The sequence below is a fragment of the Lissotriton helveticus genome, chromosome 1_1, assembly GCF_964261635.1.
Source record: "Lissotriton helveticus chromosome 1_1, aLisHel1.1, whole genome shotgun sequence".
In the NCBI taxonomy this organism is placed as follows: Eukaryota; Metazoa; Chordata; class Amphibia; order Caudata; family Salamandridae; genus Lissotriton; species Lissotriton helveticus.
Window position 1 is genome coordinate 853,809,845 of NC_136057.1, and position 19,427 is coordinate 853,829,271.

Sequence of the window (19,427 nt, forward strand, 5' to 3'; positions counted from 1 at the left end):
TTCACACATAAATCGCCACGTTAAGGGTCTTATGGTAGGTTTGCAATCTAGACACACACCATTACATGAATTGGTTACACAGGCAAGTACACTTCAGGTTTAGAAAAGCACAAGACTCCAATGATTGTACTATTAGAAGACTTTACTGCTGTAGGTGTAATGTTACTTGTTGTATTGTATATCTGGATGCACAGACAGAAAAAAGCAACAAAATACCGTCCAGGCGGCACACTAGGCTAAGCAGAGAGATTTCTAACTTACGTGATACCTAAAAGAAATGCAGCAAGTCCAAAAGAACGACGTGTGCTTTACAGGTTGTTCAATGGGCCTTTGGTCAGCCAACCTGAACTAGACACAGCCAGGCCGCCTTTAACACTGGTGGTGCCCTGTGCGACAATGTTTGTTGGCGCCCCCCAATGGCCACCTCTACCACAGATTTCCTCACTGGCACCCTTTAACAGCGGCCCTCAAGTCTCCAGAACCACTGGCTCTCTGATTCATGTAGTATTATAGCACCACTCATACCATTGCAAGGTGTCAGAGCACTTTACATAATACCCTCATTGCACAGAGACAATCATAGGTGTGTAAATCAGTGTATTGGAAGTGTTACATCAGACAAGACTACAAAGTGTAGTGTAGGAGTCATTGATACTAGTAGGCAATATAGTTTAAGAATGCTTATTCTGGAAAAGTACGAATTCAGAATTCAAAATGTGACACCATTGTTAGAGGTTCTCTTAAAAACAAGAATTGTTTTTTTACCCAAATGAACCCTTTTGGCAAGATTAGGATAATAAAAGACTGGGCAATAAAACATATTACTCAAACATAATACTTGCAGTTAACACGCAGCTGTTTGATGACAGTTAATCAGGTGTGTGGAATTCTCCAAATAATCTAGTTGTCCAAGGGACAAAATGCCACTGAGATCTACATGTCCTGTAAAATCCACTTGTCCCACCTACTCCCATCCCACATCAAACATAAGGGCTCCAGCTGACAGAGAAACATTAACCCAATTTCCGTTTCTAGTACAAGTCCTTCGGAGGGTTTTGGAGTATTCAGAAAATTATGGCGCTCATCAAGTAGCGGTTAGGTGTAGAGAGAAGGAAAATTCAAGAGCAGTGCTGCTAGAACAAGGGAAACCCAAAACCCTTGTACAGTTCGATGTCTCGGCATTGATCCACGCTGGCTGCAGCTCATGCCACGTGGACAGTCATACATTGACGGCAATACCCGCCCGTCTTTGGTAGCTTTATTTAGGATTTCTACACTCATTTTTCCTGTAATTCTGGCATTGACGTACTCACCCGACTAGGACCGGGTTGGAAGTATCACCGGTCCCCCGATATCGCCCAATTAAGCACCTTTTCAGCCCTGAGGAGTCACGGGTTATCACCCATTTGTGACGAAACACGTGTCGGCTGGTTTCATGTTCTCTGGATCTCCTCTGCAAGGAGAACCACGTTCATCTATAAAGCAAAAAGAAAAAAACAAGTTTTGTGAACGATCTTATTTCTTGCAACTCCTTTAAGAACTCCTTGCATGTGCTCTAGTCCTTGTTTGTACCAATTTCCATTTTTATCCACATTTAAAAATAAATACAGATAAGAAAATAAATGGTTTGCTGTCTGTATTTATCAGTAAAAATCAATAAAAATGGAAAACAGGGAGCCTTAATTATGAAGAAATAGTTAGCTTTGGTGAAATAAAATATTTGCCAAAGATCACACAATTTAAGCATGGAAGCCATTTTTTTTTATTTATCAAGCAAGGTTCTCTTTCACAAAGAGTATGTAAATAGTTCGGGACCGTCAAGAATTCTGCAACATCACATATAGCAGATAACTACTGTAAATAAACTCTGCACTCACGAAGGATGTTGCACAATGTCACAACTAATGCACAACTAATTGCAACGAGTACTTACTTAACTCACTGCTTAAAACAAATAATGATCACTAATAAGGAACATCTGTCGCCAACAAGCCACACCTATCCAGAATACTGGACTATCCCAGAGCATGCAGACATATCACAAATAACGGATAGACAAACAATATCCACCTGCTTCAAGTAAGACTGTAGATACAAAGAACAAAAGAATCCAGGACTATGATTAAATAATATAATGTCAGCGTGCATTTGCAGACCTATTTGAGGCAGAACTGTAGTGCTTTGCAGTGCTATTCATAGAGGCCTGGCTCCCCTGTTTCACACAAGTCAGAGTGGTCTAGTTGAGTGTTCATTGGCAGAGGCTCTGCATATGTGTATAAACTAGCGCATACTAAATTAACACAACACCGGATTTGATGTACTGCTGCCAAGTGAAATCAGCATTGTCTCTTTTTTTTAATGGTAGTACCCTTCATATCTTCCTTACCACCTCCAGATTTCAGTTGTTTCTAAATATCCTAGCCCGAGTTATTTTAACACCTGACTACACTTTTTTTGCAGTTTAATAGTGCGAACTCCACCTGAACGTATTAGAGCGCTGTACATGAGCGTCAGTTACATTACGCAACTTGGACACGTTTATTTATTTCTAACTGTAGCACTTATTTGCAGCTGCACGAGAAATCATATTAAATGATATGTTAACTTATGCAGAGCCTGCAAAGGGGACATTATTCTGGCAGGCGCCAAAACAATAGCGATCATTGTAGTTTTCAGAATAAAAACCAAGGTTTCTGCTAGAGGTAAATCTGGTGCCTCCCTGTGACCCCGTCACCCGCCTTAGGCATTCTCTGCTATGCTCGGAGCGCGGCGCGGCTGAAGTTGCAAAGTAAAACAATATGTGGCTCACTGTGACAGTGTTCCTTGTACTCTGTTAGGCAGCGCCCTTCCCTACCACATAAGCACACGCCCGCAGTTAACTTTATGCCAATGTCGATCACAGGATTTCACTACATGCGCTTTCCTTTCCTTGCACCTCCGCCTTCACTTTCTATGTCTGAGGTTTTTAAACAGCTACTGTATGCGCTCTTCCTTCTCCCTTCAGTGCAGCGCTGCCTCACTTTATTGCGCCGGTACATACAAAGCTGATTGCAGCCAAAACACAACCACCCCTAAGATGCCTCCTTGGTGGTGGAATTGGCGAGCCTTTTGTGACATCATCAGCAAAAATACGGACTTCTAGCGTGACTTCTAATCCCGGTCACAAAGAGCTTCATGGCTTTGGCATCAGCACAGTGAGGTGGCAAATTTCACTTTAGCTTTTCAAAAACACATGTATTTTTAACCCCGCATTCAGATCAGTTGGGACACAGCATTTACAGCGCGGGCTTTTAACCGTGCTAACATTACGACGCAGCCATCACAACGCAAGTCATTACAACGACTTGCGCTGGATGACGCTATATACTAAGGAATAGTATGGTTTACTATTCCAACACCTTCCCTACTGTTACGTAGGCTGGAGTTGGGATAGTAAATCATACTATTCCTAAATCCATCGCCTCCAACGCAAGTCGTTGTAACGACTTGCGTTGTGATGGCTGCGTCGTAAAGGTAGCGAGGTGTAAAGCCCGCTTTGTAATGACATATATCCAGATCAGTCTGAAGTCCTGGCACTGATGTAGTGCAAGATATGTGCCGTGCCCATGCCGCCCGCAAAGAACTTTAAAGGGAACAGTTCTCCTGAGGCGCCGCTGCAGCTTAAAAGAAAATGCGCACATTGGGCTAAATGAAGCCCTACAAATAGGCACTGGACAATTGAGCATTTTCTCACACAAATGGGAAAGATATCGCCCTTTTGTGAGGGAAATTGCCCAATCTGTGTCACATGTCTGGTGTGAAAGGGAATTTTAATCCATTCTGCACACCAATGGAAACGTGCGCAGTTAGCAATTAGCAGCGATAAAAGCCTGCGCTTTCTATAGCCACACTGACCCCACATTAGACATGGTCCATCAGCAGGCAGACAAGTTCTATTTCAATATTTCAGAGCAATCTGCACGCAAGCTCAGCAGAATAACACTCTAGCAGTGCTATGGCGGGCACCATAGTGCTTATTTTACCTGAATCTATAATTGCCTCGCTCGCGGTGGTCCCGAAGTTCAAAGGCTTGCGTTTCACTCCCCAGCCAATCACTGGCTAGAGCCCAGTGAAGTCATGGGCTGCTAGCCAATCAGAGGCCTCCAAAATCTTCAAAGGCTCTCGGCAAGCTTTTATGACTGGCTGTGAGCCCCAGAGTGCCCACAACCTGTTTTATTTCCGTGATTTAATGTCTACTTGTCAGTCGGACAAAATAGATATTAAATCTTCTTGCCCGATGATAAAAACAACATGGTTCGGGTGATAGGATTCCCCCACCCGTTATTAGCTCAATGCTCTATATTAGGATTTTGACTTACAAACCACAAGTAACAAAATGAGCTCTCTTACAGAAGCAGTAACCCACTGACCTATTTACATTTATTCACTTTGTTATCTGCATGGTACATGTTCTTAGCAGTAGGCATTTTAACCCACTGTGCGACCTTTGGATGAGTCAAAACTTCTACTAGACAAACCTCTATCTCTTTCCAGCAAGACGATTAAACACCAGAGTTATCTAGACATTTTAAATAATACCTGAAAATTGCTGGAGGCCAGGAACATGCACAACATCCAACTCTTCAGACGAGGACAACACCCTCATTATATGTATAGTCAGCTGCATGCAGCAAAGTCTGGCAGCGGCCTTCGTCTATCTCCATGCACAGCTCACAATCTGGCAGCCAACTACTGCTGTGTGTAACTTTTAGGAGGCTTGGCTGCAGCAAGCCCAAAAACATTTGTTAATTGCAGCACCGTCATGCGCTGCAATTGACAAACATTCTCACAATGGCTCACAATCAGCCCCCAACCGCGCTCCCTTACGAGAAGTCATTTAGCAAGTCCAAAAGCATGACGTTACGTGCTTTTGGACTTGCTAAATGTCTTCTCTTAAGAGAGCTGTGATCTTACAAGAGTGTTTAATGAAGATGGAAAACTCCCCAGAAGGTTGGCCAAAAGAATTAGGCTGAGATACTGATTGGAACAATTCATAGTAGCCATGAAGAACTGATTAGAATACCGACCAGGCCTCTTGTAAGCAGATGATGTCACTTTTGCTAAAATAGCCCACTGCAGATTTGGATGAAAGTATTGACTTAAGCCCAGCCACATTCCAGGGGGAAATGGTAAGTTTAGAGTCTGACCGCTTTAATGGACCATTTGGAGGGGTTGGAAGAATACTGCTAGGATACTTGCTGCTCTCGGTGAGAGAGCCTATGGAGGCTATACATGTTAAGGGGGGCAGAAAAGTTTCATTTGCATCTCACCGAACGTTGAATATTATTGTATACGATTTTGATGGAGTTGTCCGCTTTTGATGTGTCTGGCAGTCAGTCGTGGGTTGCACCCGTGACCCTTTCAGGACGCTTGTATGAGACCTCACTGGGTCTTCCTGGAGGAGAACATAGGGGTATTTTTGTTGAGGGGGAAACCCGAGTTCTGTGCCCCAGTCTTCAAAAAACCTGGCTTCCCCAAGAATAGAGTTCCTTAAGGTTTCTCATGTCCATGTAGTAACAGTTGCTTCCGAAGCCCCTTTGCCCGGCATTAAGGCGAACTTTACTGCTGTTAGGTCAGAGGAAGTTATCCCTGTGCGGGCCGGGACGTGCTTGAATAGACGTAGAAGATCATTGCTGTTGAGAATATCATTTGGGCCCTTATGATCATAATGCGGAATAAAAACAAGTTCTGCATAGTTATCAGGACCTTGATAATTCTGCCCCCCAAAGTCGTCAAAGGGGAACAGAGGGGCCTTAAAGTGAAGAGGTATAACATCAGGTGGAAAATGATTCTCCTCTAATTATCTTTGCCCGTCCGAGGCCTGTAGAAGTTGAGACTGAATGGGCAGTGGCATTTGTGGTGGATGGAACCAGAGGGTTTTGGTCAAGTCGCCTATTGGATGTCGTAAAGAAGAGTCCGATAGGTCACTGGCTGTTATGACATATGGAACAGCATTTTTGTTACTTGCGTTTCCCGTACAGTTGTTGAGAGCCCTCTGTGTATTTGAGACATCCCTTAAAGACTGTTCAGTGGTGCCCTGAGTGACCGAAATTCGAGCTTGTGAGGGTGCCCCCAAGATTTGAGTGGGCAAAATGGTGGGATTAGTAATAGTAGAATACAGTTCTGAGGCGCTGTGGATCGTGGCTTTCACCTTGGGAACTTCCTGAGTAATTGTCAAAAGGTTATCGATGGGAACGTTGTTGTCATGAAGAGCCACTCTGGAGTCGGGGGTTCCGTTTTTATTTTTGAGGCCTGATTGAAAATAGGAAAGTGAGTTACCCCCCTCTCTTTTGGGTCTAGCTTAGGGAAAACCCCTGATATCCGTTTTGCGAGACGTTGTTTTTTGGTTTGTTTTTTTAGTTTCTTTTTATCCCTTCTAGAGGTTTGTGGTTTTATTGGGAGATTTTAATGCATGCAGTGAGATTTAGCACTTTGGAGACACATGGGAGGAAGCCAGCAGATGGGGATATGTGGTGCTATAGTTGTAAAGTGGTTCTTCGTGCAGTAGAGGGATACATCCAAACAGCAGATAGCATGAGGTGAGGGATGAATACTCCACTGCGCTGTCCAACACATGACTGTCAAAGTCTTAAGCCAATGGGTGAAAGGGCGGACCCAAGCTGACTCTTTGTATATCGATGCCAATTAGTCTGTCTGACAGTGCTGTCAAAACACAGACCTAAGAACAGCAATTATAATGTGACTTCATTTTAATTCATTGTGGCTCTACACTTTCACCTACCTATTTCACAAGGCCTTCAAGTGACTGGTGAAATGACATTGACCTGCCTCGTACTGAGCGGCAAAGACCTGTCCATTAGAGCGATTGAATGGAGTGGCCTTTGCCAAACTCCAACCAATGGAATAGCACAACCTGCTCAGGAGGGAATGTCTGGTGCCCTTTCGGGCATTCTAACTTTTCGAGTGCCCTCACTGGCATGTGATTCCGCCATTCTGGTTGTCCAAAATGTCCCAGGTCTGACCAGTACGAGGTGGATGAGAACAGAACACCTAATATCAGAATGCACCACATTCCACCAAGGGCAGGGGTGCAGTCCGTACCACTTACTATCACCTTTTGGCATAATGTTGCACCCCACTCTAAGGTTATGATGTGAGCTAGGATTGTTTATTTGAGACAATTGGCAGTTCCAATAACAGAGATTGTGTACTAGCATTTGTTCTTTGTACTGTGGGAGTGTAGAACCCTGGAGCTGAATAACTTGGTCTTGTTTTTTAATTCAACTATGTGTTTCTGAGGAGATGGGTGCTGGGCTTGACTCTAGCTTCATTTTTTGCCTTTCAGACTGAATCACATAGTACTCTTGCTATCCAATCGAGCTCTCTGAAGTAAATAGTCAATCAATCAGGGTTCTTGTAAAGCGTGACTACTCACCCGTTAGGGTCCCAAGATGCTAAAATAGTAAAGTAAAATGAAGCCTAAAAATAAATACATGTTTACCCTGTTCATTACATATCATTAATGCAATAATCCCTGTTTGCTTTACCATTAACAGTACTTGGAGCTGCGATTCAACAAGTATGTGCGCCTCCTGGGGACCATCCTGTTCATCATACAAACAGTGAGTATTTCTAGGACTCTCCCGTACTGCATGCCAAATTTTCTTTTAAACAATGTAAATAATGCAGAATTGATTTGATAATAAGGAGAGGACAAAGCCTCAAAGAAGCCATTTATTCTAGAATGACAGCCACCTCTGATCTGACAACCTCTGCACTTGGAGTGCACACCTCACTCAGGTAATTGAGAGGTCTCCATGGATCTGTTCACAAGGAAAGCCCAAGCACAGTGTAATATGTAAAGCTAGTTTGTGATGAGTGCAGTTCTGCTATGACCGGTTATCTCCCCATAGTAACGAGCAGCCATGTGCACTGCTGCTCTCCAAGCATGGCCAATGTTTATCTCACACTTACTCCTTGCTGAGTGTTTTCCATACCCCTTGTCCATGGAAGATTAAACTAGTTCAAAGGGTGCAGCACTATTCCACTTATCTGACAGTACCTCGCAAGTGCAATGGTGCATCTGCCAGTGGATCTTCCTTCACAACCCCTACCATGGATGGCAGGAGACATATCTGAGGTCACCTACTGCTCCTTAAGATGATCGGTTCAGCACCGTGTGGAATATCAAGTAGGAATCTCTGGCATGGCCCTAATCCCCAGTCCGTGGGCAGATCAGTGTTACGCCACACCCTTGAAGCACCCATACATCCACTGCTGCACCATGGGCTCCTCTGCTGTAGGTGTCCCCTGTGCCCCTTTTGCCAGTATCACCTATCTCAACGCCACAATGCAAGGTGTAGTTTATCTCCACAACTTTTATTTGGTCATCACATTTCCATATCCTCTTCCATTCCCCTCACATACTTTTGCACCATTAGGGTCACTTGCCACAGCACTGTGCTGCAGCTCACGTTATGCACAAACTACTGCACATGACTCCCCTAGCATCAGCGATCAGGTACTTTGAAGCACACACTCAGGCATCTCTCGCCTGAGAGGTCCTCATCCCATGTAATCAACCACCATAGATGGTTTACAGATCATTGATATATTGAGGTTCTCAATCAACCATCTGCAATCCATATGCAGCACTCTTGGTGATGAGGACAAATTGCCCAAATTATACCTTTTACTAGCGTTGAATTATCAAGCAGCCAATCTGGACATTGCTCAACAGTCCCCCGAGCAAGTGGGTTATAAGGTCTACACTGGTGGAATAGCATCTGGGCAGTCACATACATGCCCAAAGCCCAAATTCTTACAGATGGGCAATAAGAAAATAGGGTTTACTCTTCCTGATCCGACCTTATTCGCTCAAATCACTGGCCATTGTAGTTTGTATGATGAGTTTAATGTTGTATCACGCGCAGACTTTAATATAATTTATTAAGTACAGTATCAATCAATATGCCTTTTTGTGTGTTATCTGATTCATGTATATTCCTGTATTTCTGTTTATTCCAGATTTTGTACACTGGAATTGTAATCTACGCCCCTGCTCTGGCCCTCAACCAAGGTAAAAGTGACAACTACCTGGGTTTGGCTTGTTATATGTCAGTGTTAAATTATTGTTCCTTAGAAAGCTTAGCACTATGAGAAGTTTACAGTATAAAAAAAACCTTTCAAACCACTACCTCACAAACCTGACTATCATTTCGTAGGGTCCATGTTTAAAGTTAGTTTTCTAGTGAAACTTCAACTGCTTTAGTGAATATTATATATAAGAGATACCCATTTGATTACATAAAGCTAAAATGATGTTCAGTCCATTCCTAATCACTCACAGGGTTGGCAGATAAAACCGAGGCACGAGGAGATAAAATAATTTGCCAAATAACAAATCATTTTGGTGAGGTGTGTGAACTAAGATTTAAACCTGGGCGGCAGATTCCATAGCTTTTTCTTTGTGCACAATGCTGGGTGGCATTGCTGTGTGCGGTATTTACCTACTGTGTAATTACTACACCATTAAAATGTATGGACATGTCAGTGAGGGGTGACATGACAGTGCCAAGTGTTTCCATTTTCCGGGGTGCACAAACTTGGAATGTTGCCAACTCAGTTAGCGCCAGTAATTACCTGGTGCGAATTATGTGGGAACTATCGCATGGGGTGTGGTAGTATTGTAACAGTTGGCATCCTAATTGTGGCAGGGGACGAGTTTAACACCTGAATTAGGATTTGCACACCTCCATGGGTAAAGCGGTGCCCGAAGCAGCATGACTGTACCCTGAACAATTCTTAAACGGAAAATGTCACAAGAAAACCGGGATCGTTGTCTCTTCATACCCATATTATTCCTAATTATGAGTAATGCGCACTTTATGAAAATGTTTTGTAAGCTAGGAAGCAATACTGACAAAAGCGGTGATTTGCTACACAAATACCGGACATGGTCCTAGTACAATCGGATGTGAGCTGTTCTTTCCAATTGGAGTCCTTAAGAATCCACCCTTCGCGGAGGTGTAAATATCACTTATGACCGGGGCAAAGCGACCATGAGCAAAGTAGCAAACACGAGAAACCGACTGAGAGCGTCAGATATCCCTTGCTAACGCGGGATTACTGGTTACTAATTATCTTACCAAATCCCATTTCCTGTCGACTGAATCGTTGGTACCTGTCTTGAGTAAAAGGTAATCTCGCAGTAAAATCAATTTAAGAACTTACACCACTCTAAATGACCACTGACCAAAATTAAGTTTTAAAGATTTAATATAAAGTCAAAGATAACTGAAGATACAAACTTCTCAAAATGAGATTCAAGAGGTAGATCGGTATCACTATGAACATGAACTTTTTGAATAGTCTGAGTCTGAAGAACAAAATAATAAGTACAAGTTCGAAAACCATCAGGGTTGCTAAAATGGATACAAGTTGCAACCTCAAAGTCATTACAGAAAAGAAAATTAAGGTTAGTCTGTCCCTACACTACACTAAATGACATCCCTACTTAACAAGATCTTTACCCTCTAGGTGTCAGCCGTGGTGATTTCCTAAAAAGATCACGCACTTCTCTTTGTCTCTTCTCTGATAATGGGTCTCTCCTGATCAGCCTATCTGCCTACCCATCCGCTTCCTTAGGCTCCCCAAAATCATCTGCTCTGCTCTCCTCCCGGGTCTCTTTCCCTAATACCAAATCACATTTCCAATAGAAACGCCCCTTGGGACGCCCCTCACGTGGTACATCTTTCCGCGGCAAACTCCATGATGGTACTCTTGAAGACCCTCGTTAAAGTTGGCCTTGGTTCCCAGGCGGCTTCTTCAGTGCGCCGATACCCCCTGAAATTCCTGGAAACTCCTACAGGCCTGCGCAAGGCGCCACTGAACAAAGTCCCTTTCATTCGAGCTGATTAGGACCCTCGCACCTGCATACAGCTCGTCCTGCAGTGGGCCTCAAATTCCAGACTTCACCATATCTTAGGCCATAAAACACTCTCAGAGCTCCATACTGGACACCTCACGACCTCTCCTCTAACGAGCACATGACGATTTAAACTACATGACATTATCTGTTCTGGCCTACTTGATTTACATGCAGCAGGTTCCAGCACTCTTAAAACGTTAACTTGATTTAAACAGCAAACATTCTTAACTAGCATACGTTTCTAAAATAACACATCTATAAAGCATATACTTTTAACCCTAAGTTCAATAGTACATTTAGAAGAACCATGTCAACCTTGTCTCACATTATTTTAGCAGCACGTTTAGATTTGCTTGTGAATTGCCATGAGGCCTACACAAAATACTGGGTTTTAGAGTTACATTCAACTCTTACATTATTCCTTTAACATGAGAACGTGAGGTTTTCATATTCATCCCGAACATTTCTACATTAGTCTCACACAGTTATGATTATTGTTACTCTACTTAAACATTCTATGCATTTCACCACTGAATATAAGACACTCGGTGTATTTCACCTCTAAATATAAACACTCTGGTGCAAAGTACATGTTAACTAACTACGTGCTTGTAAATATGGCGTACTTATACATTTTTTTCAAACTTGTGCTCTCTCAGTCCCCCCTTTGATGACCTTCAGGGGTCATCATCACCAAGACACTAAAAATGTAGAACCTTTAAAGTGAAGTCAGGACAGTACCACTTCTTTTCATACTCTCTAATGCTTTCAGACTTTTATATTGAGTGTCCTGCATCGCTGTCAACTCTTCTTCCTGTTTCTTCATAGCTCTCTGTAACCTATTTGCTCTATACCATTGATACAAACGCACCAATCCCCACAAAGTGATTACACAAATCACTACTATGATGATGGGTTTCAATATGTACCAAACGATACCCTTTCCTAAGTTGGCAAACCAACTTCCAACTTTACCCATTCCATGACCTACTTTTTCCCACACATTTACCTTTGCCAGGTCCTCAATTTCGTAGTGTATGGCAGTGATGTTTTGTATATACTTCTCTAGAGGCTTTGAATTGTCTGGAATGTAAGTACAGCATTCCTGTACCTTCAAGGCCCTACAGACTCCTCCCTCTTTTGCTAACAGAACATCTAAAGCAAGTCGGTTCTGAAGAACCATTGCCCTAATCGATTGCATCTCCCCCTCTATCAGCATCAAGGATCTTGCAGTACTGGCAGACAGTCTATCTACGACTGTAGCTAACCTCCTGATCTTAATGTCATTCATTATCAATCCTAAGAAAGGGAATGCAGCACCTATTACATCTCCAACTACTTCTGCTGCACCCAGCCCTCGCTTCCATCTAGTTGATATTTCTTTCTTAGGCGTGTCTAAATTCTCAACATGATATATTTTAGGGAAGACAACAGCCAAATAGCATGATCCGTACCAATTATCTGGTAACTTCACATAGGCATATCTTCCACATACAAAATATACATTTGGTATTGCTTGCATCCCTTTCATGAAGTTCTTAGAGTAGTACTCCAATTGAAAGGCATGTTCACAATTTACTTGTCCTACATAAACGTTTTCATAATAGGAGTAACTCCTGTGTATGCACAGTTTCCCCCGTTTCTCCTTATCCAAAGCAATTGGACCAATACTACCTTTTCGTTGTTGTGCCCTTTCCTCCTTGGTCCAATCTGTTTCTCCTTGTCCTGATGCCTTCAATACCTTCTGCTTCCTGTATCTAGTATCTACCTGTGCTATAAACTTTTTCTCAACTTCTGATATCTGACAAGTCAGATTGTTTATTCGAGCATGTGAAGTATCTAACGTTCTCCATGGAATAAACCATTTGTGTAACCTGTCTTCGCTTTTGTAGTAGTCCCATTTGTTCAAATGCTTGAAATTCGGAACCTCTGGCAATGTCGAGTCGAAATTCGAGAAGTAATACTCAAATCCGTCTCGTCCATAAAACATACTTAACAATAAACTGCACGTTATCCCATATGTCAACGGGAGATGATGGTATTTGATACCCTCCTCCACCGAAATTGGTAATTGCATACAGACATAACAATCCTTTACCTCCATGGCATCAACATATTCATAAAGCAACTTAGCATAAGCATTTGACTTGTAATTCCCCTGTGACTCATCCATGTGTAACCTTTTTACTTCTGCATCTAACAACGCTTTGTCTTTCTCATTGATGTTTCCCTTCTCCTTAATAATGGTAGTTCTCGGTGTTGACACTCCCTTATCCTCCTTAACTGTGGTTCCATCCCCTTCGTGTCCCGCTAGGAATGAAACAGTTACCACTAAAATTATAAGAGAAACCACTACTCCTAAAAATGTAACAGCTATACATTTTGCCCTGCGGTTCGGGTTGCCAGCCTCCATGTTCTCAAACAGTGTAGTTTTCGACTATCTTCCAGCATTCACTTCCTCTTCTTTTCAAACAAAGTCTTTCTCTCTTGCAATGTCTTTCTTGGAACACTTGGAAGCTTGACAATTTATTTCCGCAAAACAATTCAAAGTCCAGTAGAAAATAGACAACCCTAGCCCTTCTCCATCCACTAAAATGAAACCCCTATCACTTTTCTTCTTCCACTCGGCGCTAGGTTATCTTGCAACAAGTTTACAATTTCTTTGCAACAGTCTTATTTTCGTCTGAAGTTATGTATGGTTCAAGGAGTGACACTACATCCTCATAGATGTCCATACGAAGAAACATTCCCTCAAGTTCTGGGCAATTCTTGCAACAACACGGGAATTCAACTGTCTCTAGGATTATTCTCCTTATTTCACTCTGGACCAGGGGACGAACAAAATGAAGAGTTAATGTCTTTTCAATCTCCACTCCTGGTACTATCAGTTCTACATCCACAGTTACAAAGGGGTCCGTTCTAATCAAGATCACTTTCTTCACCTTTCCAGTTCTGCGCCCCTTTGAAGACATTCACAATATGGTATTAGTCCACAACAATAAGCGCTCCTAGCATTTCTACTACTCGCTCAAGCATTTCCAAACGAAGAAGAGTTCCCTCCAATATTGGATATCGTGAACAGCAAACTGGAAACTCAACTGTCTCTAAAAGCAATTTTCTTATTCCACTCAGGAGAGCAGGATGAACGATGTTGAGTGTCAGCAACCTTTCGGTCTCCGCTCCTGGCAGTAGAAACTTTATTTGCACTGTGATGATCGGGTCAGTTCTGATCAGTTCCACTTCCCTGATCCTCCCTGTTCTGTGTCTCCCAGACATCTGCAACGAGGTAGGTCCAGTCGGGAGTAGAGTATCTTCTACTAGGCACTCGCACCCTACTTGATCTTCTAAGACCCTCCTCGGCTTGATCCTGGATATCTTCTTCTGGATCTGAGTCTTCGGATATAGGAGTAAGCGTTTCTTCCTGGGCCGACCTCAAACTTAGCCTTCTTCTCCTTGTTGGCCAAGTGGCAGCTCCAAGCCTTATTCTCCTATTCCTTGTCCTCCCACTTGGTTCTTGGTCGCTCCGATACGGATCTGAGTCTGAGTCGTATTCACTTCTGCTCTCTCCTTCGGTTGCGTCTTCTGTCTCACTGCCGTCCTGCCTTCGCTCTTCTTCTGAATCCGATGCGTTCCCAACTTCTTCCGACACCTCCTCAGCTGCCCCAATACCTTCTTGCGACTCTTCTTCCACTTCCGGGCTTTCGTCTGGGATGGGAGCTGTTCCTTCTAGAGGTGCTGGAACTCTTCTAGTATGGGATGCATGAATCCAATTTGGCAGCCCCCCGCACTTCACCGCGGTGTTCGTTATCAGGATTACCTGAAAGGGCCCACGCCAGCGAACATCTAGGCAGTTCTTCCGGACGTGTTTTTTAACCAGGACCCAGTCCCCTGGGTTCAGGTCATGACACAGGTTCCTCGCTGCTGGAACTTCAGCCGCATGCACCTGAAGGGACACAGAATGGATGGCGTCAGACAGTCCTTTACAATAATCCAAGATCAGATCATCTGTAATATTCAATAGAGCAGTAGTTGGAACTGTAGGAAGTCTCATGGCCCTCCCCATCAGGATCTCGTGGGGAGAGAGACCTGTCCTCCTATCTGGCGTGCTGCGCATGCTCATGAGCACCAATGGAAGAGCATCTGGCCAACTCAAGGATGTGGATGCCACTACTTTAGCCAATCTATTCTTCAAAGTGCCATTCACTTGTTCCACAATTCCTGAAGCTTCTGGTCGATAACTACAATGCAGCTTTTGATCGATATTCAGTGTGGAGCACAACATCTTCACTATTTCGCTGTTAAAATGTTTTCCTCTGTCCGATTCCAAAGAGGCAGGCACCCCGAAGCGCGGTATCAACTCCCTGAGCAACAATTTAGCCACTGTGAGTGTATCGCACCTACGTGTAGGGTACGCTTCAACCCATCTGGAAAATACGCATACAATCACCAACACATACCGAAGGCGATTGACTCTTGGCATCTCGATGAAGTCTAGTTGCATTCTATTGAAAGGCCCCCCCGACCTCCCAATGTGACTCAGTGTGACTGGTGTTCGTTTGCCTACGTTCAGTTGTTGGCAGGTAACACATCGCTTACATACTGATTCTGCTGCTATTCTGAATTTCGGGCAATACCAAGTCTGCCTAAAAACTCTCATCATAGCATCCCTTCCTAGATGTACTGGACCATGTATTTCTCTCGCCATGGGATTAGCTAATTCTTCAGGTAACACAGCTCTCCCATCTGCTGAAACCCAAAAATCCATTTCACTTCGCACACAGCCTGCTATTTCCCATGCCTTTTTCTCTGTTTCAGGTGCGTTCTCCTGCATTATCCTTAAATCCTCCCAAGTGTCTACAGTTTCTAACATCATACTTAATTCAGTCTTTTCTTCTGCACCTTCTATTTCCACCTTTGAGAAAGAATAACTTTGTTCCGCACAATAGCGTGCGACTTCATCAGCATATCTATTACCTTGTGACACAAAATCTGTATTCTTAGTATGAGCTACACACTTCACTACTGCAATGTCAACAGGACCTTGTAATGCTTCTATCAGCAATCGCACAAATTCTCCATTTCGAATGGGCGAACCAGAGGAGGTCATGTAACCCCTCTGAGACCACAACTGCCCGAAATCATGAACCACACCGAAACCATATTGGCTGTCCGTGTAGATGGTGACTCTCTTTCCATTTCCTGCTATGCAGGCACGAGTTAGGGCAATAATCTCTGCTACCTGTGCGGAATGTACTCCTTCCAGGCAAGCGGCTTCTACAACTCCAGTAATGGTACAAACAGCATAAGCTGCTCTCAACCGACCAGTATCGTCTCTTAAACATGAGCCATCAACAAAGTAAATTTCATCGGGGTCAGACAATGGCTCATCCACTATATCTGGTCTGGGTTTCGTGCATAGTTCAGTCACATCAAGGCAATCGTGGTCTTCACATCCTTCGCCTTCTATTACCGAAGGTAATGGCATCAAAGTAGCAGGATTCAAGACAGAGCATCTCCTGAGAGTCACGTTTTCTGCGGCAAGTATAACTTGCTCATAACGCGTGAGCCTGCTATTGGTCAGATGCTGCGTCTTCGTCCTGGTCATTAACAATTCAACTGAATGTGGTACATACACCACCACTGGATGTCCCATTACAATACTTTCGCTCCTTTCAATGCTGACACCCGTTGCAGCAACGGATTTGAGACATCCGGGCAACGCTGCGGCTACTGGATCTAATGTAGCCGAAAAATATGCAACTGGTCTACGGGCATTACCGTGGGTCTGTGCCAAAACTGACAAAGCACATCCCTCTCTCTCACAGCAATAGAGTGAAAATGACTTTTCGTAATCTGGCATTCCCAGAGCCGGAGCACGACATAAATCGTCTCTCAGCTGTAAAAACGCCACCAGACATTCTTCATCCCATGGTACCGGATCACTCACCTCCTTGTGCGTCAGTTTCTGTAAGGGCTTTGCTTTCAGTGAAAAGTTAACTATCCACTGTCGGCAGTAACCCACCATTCCTAGGAACATTCTAACCTCTCTCTGAGTTGTAGGCGCATTCATTTTCATTATCGCCTCAATCCTTTCTGGGGACACCTTACGTTTCCCTTTTTCTAACCTGTGCCCTAGATACTGTACCTCTGTCAGACAATACTGCAACTTGCTCGGAGATACCTTATGTCCATTTTCAGCTAAATGATTCAGTAAGGCAATTGAATCTACTTTACAAGCTTCCTCTGTTTCTGACGCAACAAGTAGGTCATCTATGTACTGTACCAGAACCGAGTTCTGTGGCAGTACTAGATTCTCAAGATTCTTTTTCAACAACTGATTAAAGATGGATGGACTGTCTGTGAATCCTTGTGGGATTCGACACCATGTTAAAACGCGATCTTCCATTTTAAACGCGAAAAGGTACCTGCTCTCTTCATCCAATGGGATTGAAAAGAAAGCCTGACAAAGATCTATCACTGTGAACCATTCTGCTTGACATGGTATTTGAAACAATATTACTGATGGATTCGGTACCACGGGACAACATGAAACGACTATGTTGTTAATTTTTCGTAAATCCTGAACTATCCTAAACTTCCCGCTAGGTTTCTGCAAACCCATAATCGGGGAGTTACAAGGACTGCCCACGATTTCCTTCAGTATTCCCTGCTGTATCATTGACTCGATCACAGGCTTTATTCCCGCAATCGTTTCCTGGGACAATTTGTATTGAGGCGTTCTTGGAAACTCAACATTTGGTTTTACCAGAATTTTTACCGGTTCTACCCCTTTAATCAATCCTATATCTTCTCCTGTGAAATCCCACACCTCTGACGCCACTGCATCTCTTAAGTCTTGTGGAAGATCTTCTACAGTCAGAGTAGGATATAGTTCTACACAGAATTTTGAATTGGCCACCTTAAAGGTAGCATCATCGTCGGTAGTCTGTACCTCCACTCCTTGTGGGGTGCAGTATATGGTGCAGTTCAATTTGCACAACAAATCCCTTCCTAACAGACATACCGGACTCGAGTCACAAACCACAAACTGATGTTCGTTCATGTGGTTTCCAATTTTTACAGACACTGGTTCTGTCAAGGGACTAGTCATTCTTTTATTTGCGACTCCTACCACTTGAATTGTTTCCCCTGACATTGGCAAGTCTGGAACTACCGCTGATCTCAGAGTCGAACGAGTAGCCCCAGTATCCACTAAGAACGTAGTGGGACACCCTGCCACTTCTGCCTCAACAAATGGCCCTCTCTGATCCACTTCTAGAACTGCCCCGAGGGTACAGTCTTCTTCACTGCTCACCCGTTGTCCTGTCAATGGATCAATGTAATAACATTTTTCTTCCTCGATAAACAGAGGCATTTGTTTAAAGACCTTTCCTCCAGCTGCTATCTTCGGTGGCTGTGGGAATTGGGCCCGTGGAGCCGAAGTCCCCCCTTTGGCCACCTTACTGCTTGGGACTGTCACTTTTTGCACTGGGTCTTCTTGGACCTGCTCTTCTACTTCTAGCTCTCCGTTTTCAGGGTTAAAGGGACACTCGCGTCGCCAATGCCCCACCTGATGACACAGATGACACTTTGTCGTTTTCTTTAAAGTGGCAAAGTCTATCCTAGGTCTCTGCCCTTCTTCATTATCTTTGTTCTGACCATTTGGTTTTCGTCCCATCCCCTGCTTCTGCTGGCCACCCTTCCCAGCGGACTGCATTTGCACCACCATCAATTTCTCCTTTAGATTCTTGGCTTTAGAATCTATCTCGTCACTGCAGTACCTCGCATATCGTAAAATCTCATCTAGTGGTTTGTTCTGCCAACAGATTAAATGTTGCTGTATCATCAAACAAATATCAGGTCTCAACCCCAAGACAAACTTTGACACGAACTGCCCTATGTCTTTGGGATCCATTACATCTAGTCCACTGTATTGCTTGAATGTTTTCAACAATCTTTCATAAAACTCGTGAACTGTTTCCTTGGGTTCCTGCCTTGTTCGGTCTATTTTTACCCAATCTATATCCTGTGGTGGTACCTTATCTTTCAGCCATGCTATTACCCTTTCATACTTTCGCATGACAATCTCAGATGGTCCATTTGTTCGAACATCCCTCAATGGTTCAGCATTTGGCCATTCGACACTAGTCTTACAAGGGGTCCACAGATCAGATGGGACCACGATGTCAAACAACGTGTTCAAATCTATCCACAGTACTTTCGAGATTTTAACGAACCTCTCTACCTGCTTATACCATTCGACTGGATTGTCCCGCAACTTCGGAAATGAGTTGGTAAATGCGGCTAAGTCTCCTCTACTCCAGGGCACATGTACATAATTTCCATTTGATATTTCTCGCAAAGGGAATGCCTCCATCTGCATTACCCTTCCCTCAGGGGTCATCACATTTGTACTTCGCCTAACGGTGCCCTTTTTCGACCACCTTTCTTCCCATTTATCCAGTTCTCTCCACACTCTTATCCCTGTTACCAGCTC

The 19,427-nt window shown here is 43.6% G+C and overlaps 1 protein-coding gene across 1 annotated transcript in view; it reads left to right on the plus strand.

Annotated features, from left to right (window-relative positions):
* The window catches only part of LOC144818194 (sodium-coupled monocarboxylate transporter 1-like), a 139,591-nt gene that overhangs the window by 21,970 nt on the left and 98,194 nt on the right, over window positions 1–19,427 (plus strand). Inside the window, exons 2-3 of the mRNA XM_078675335.1 lie at window positions 7,557–7,622; window positions 9,028–9,079. Of these exons, the coding sequence (XP_078531461.1) occupies window positions 7,557–7,622; window positions 9,028–9,079 (118 nt within the window). The remainder of the gene's footprint in view (window positions 1–7,556; window positions 7,623–9,027; window positions 9,080–19,427) is intronic.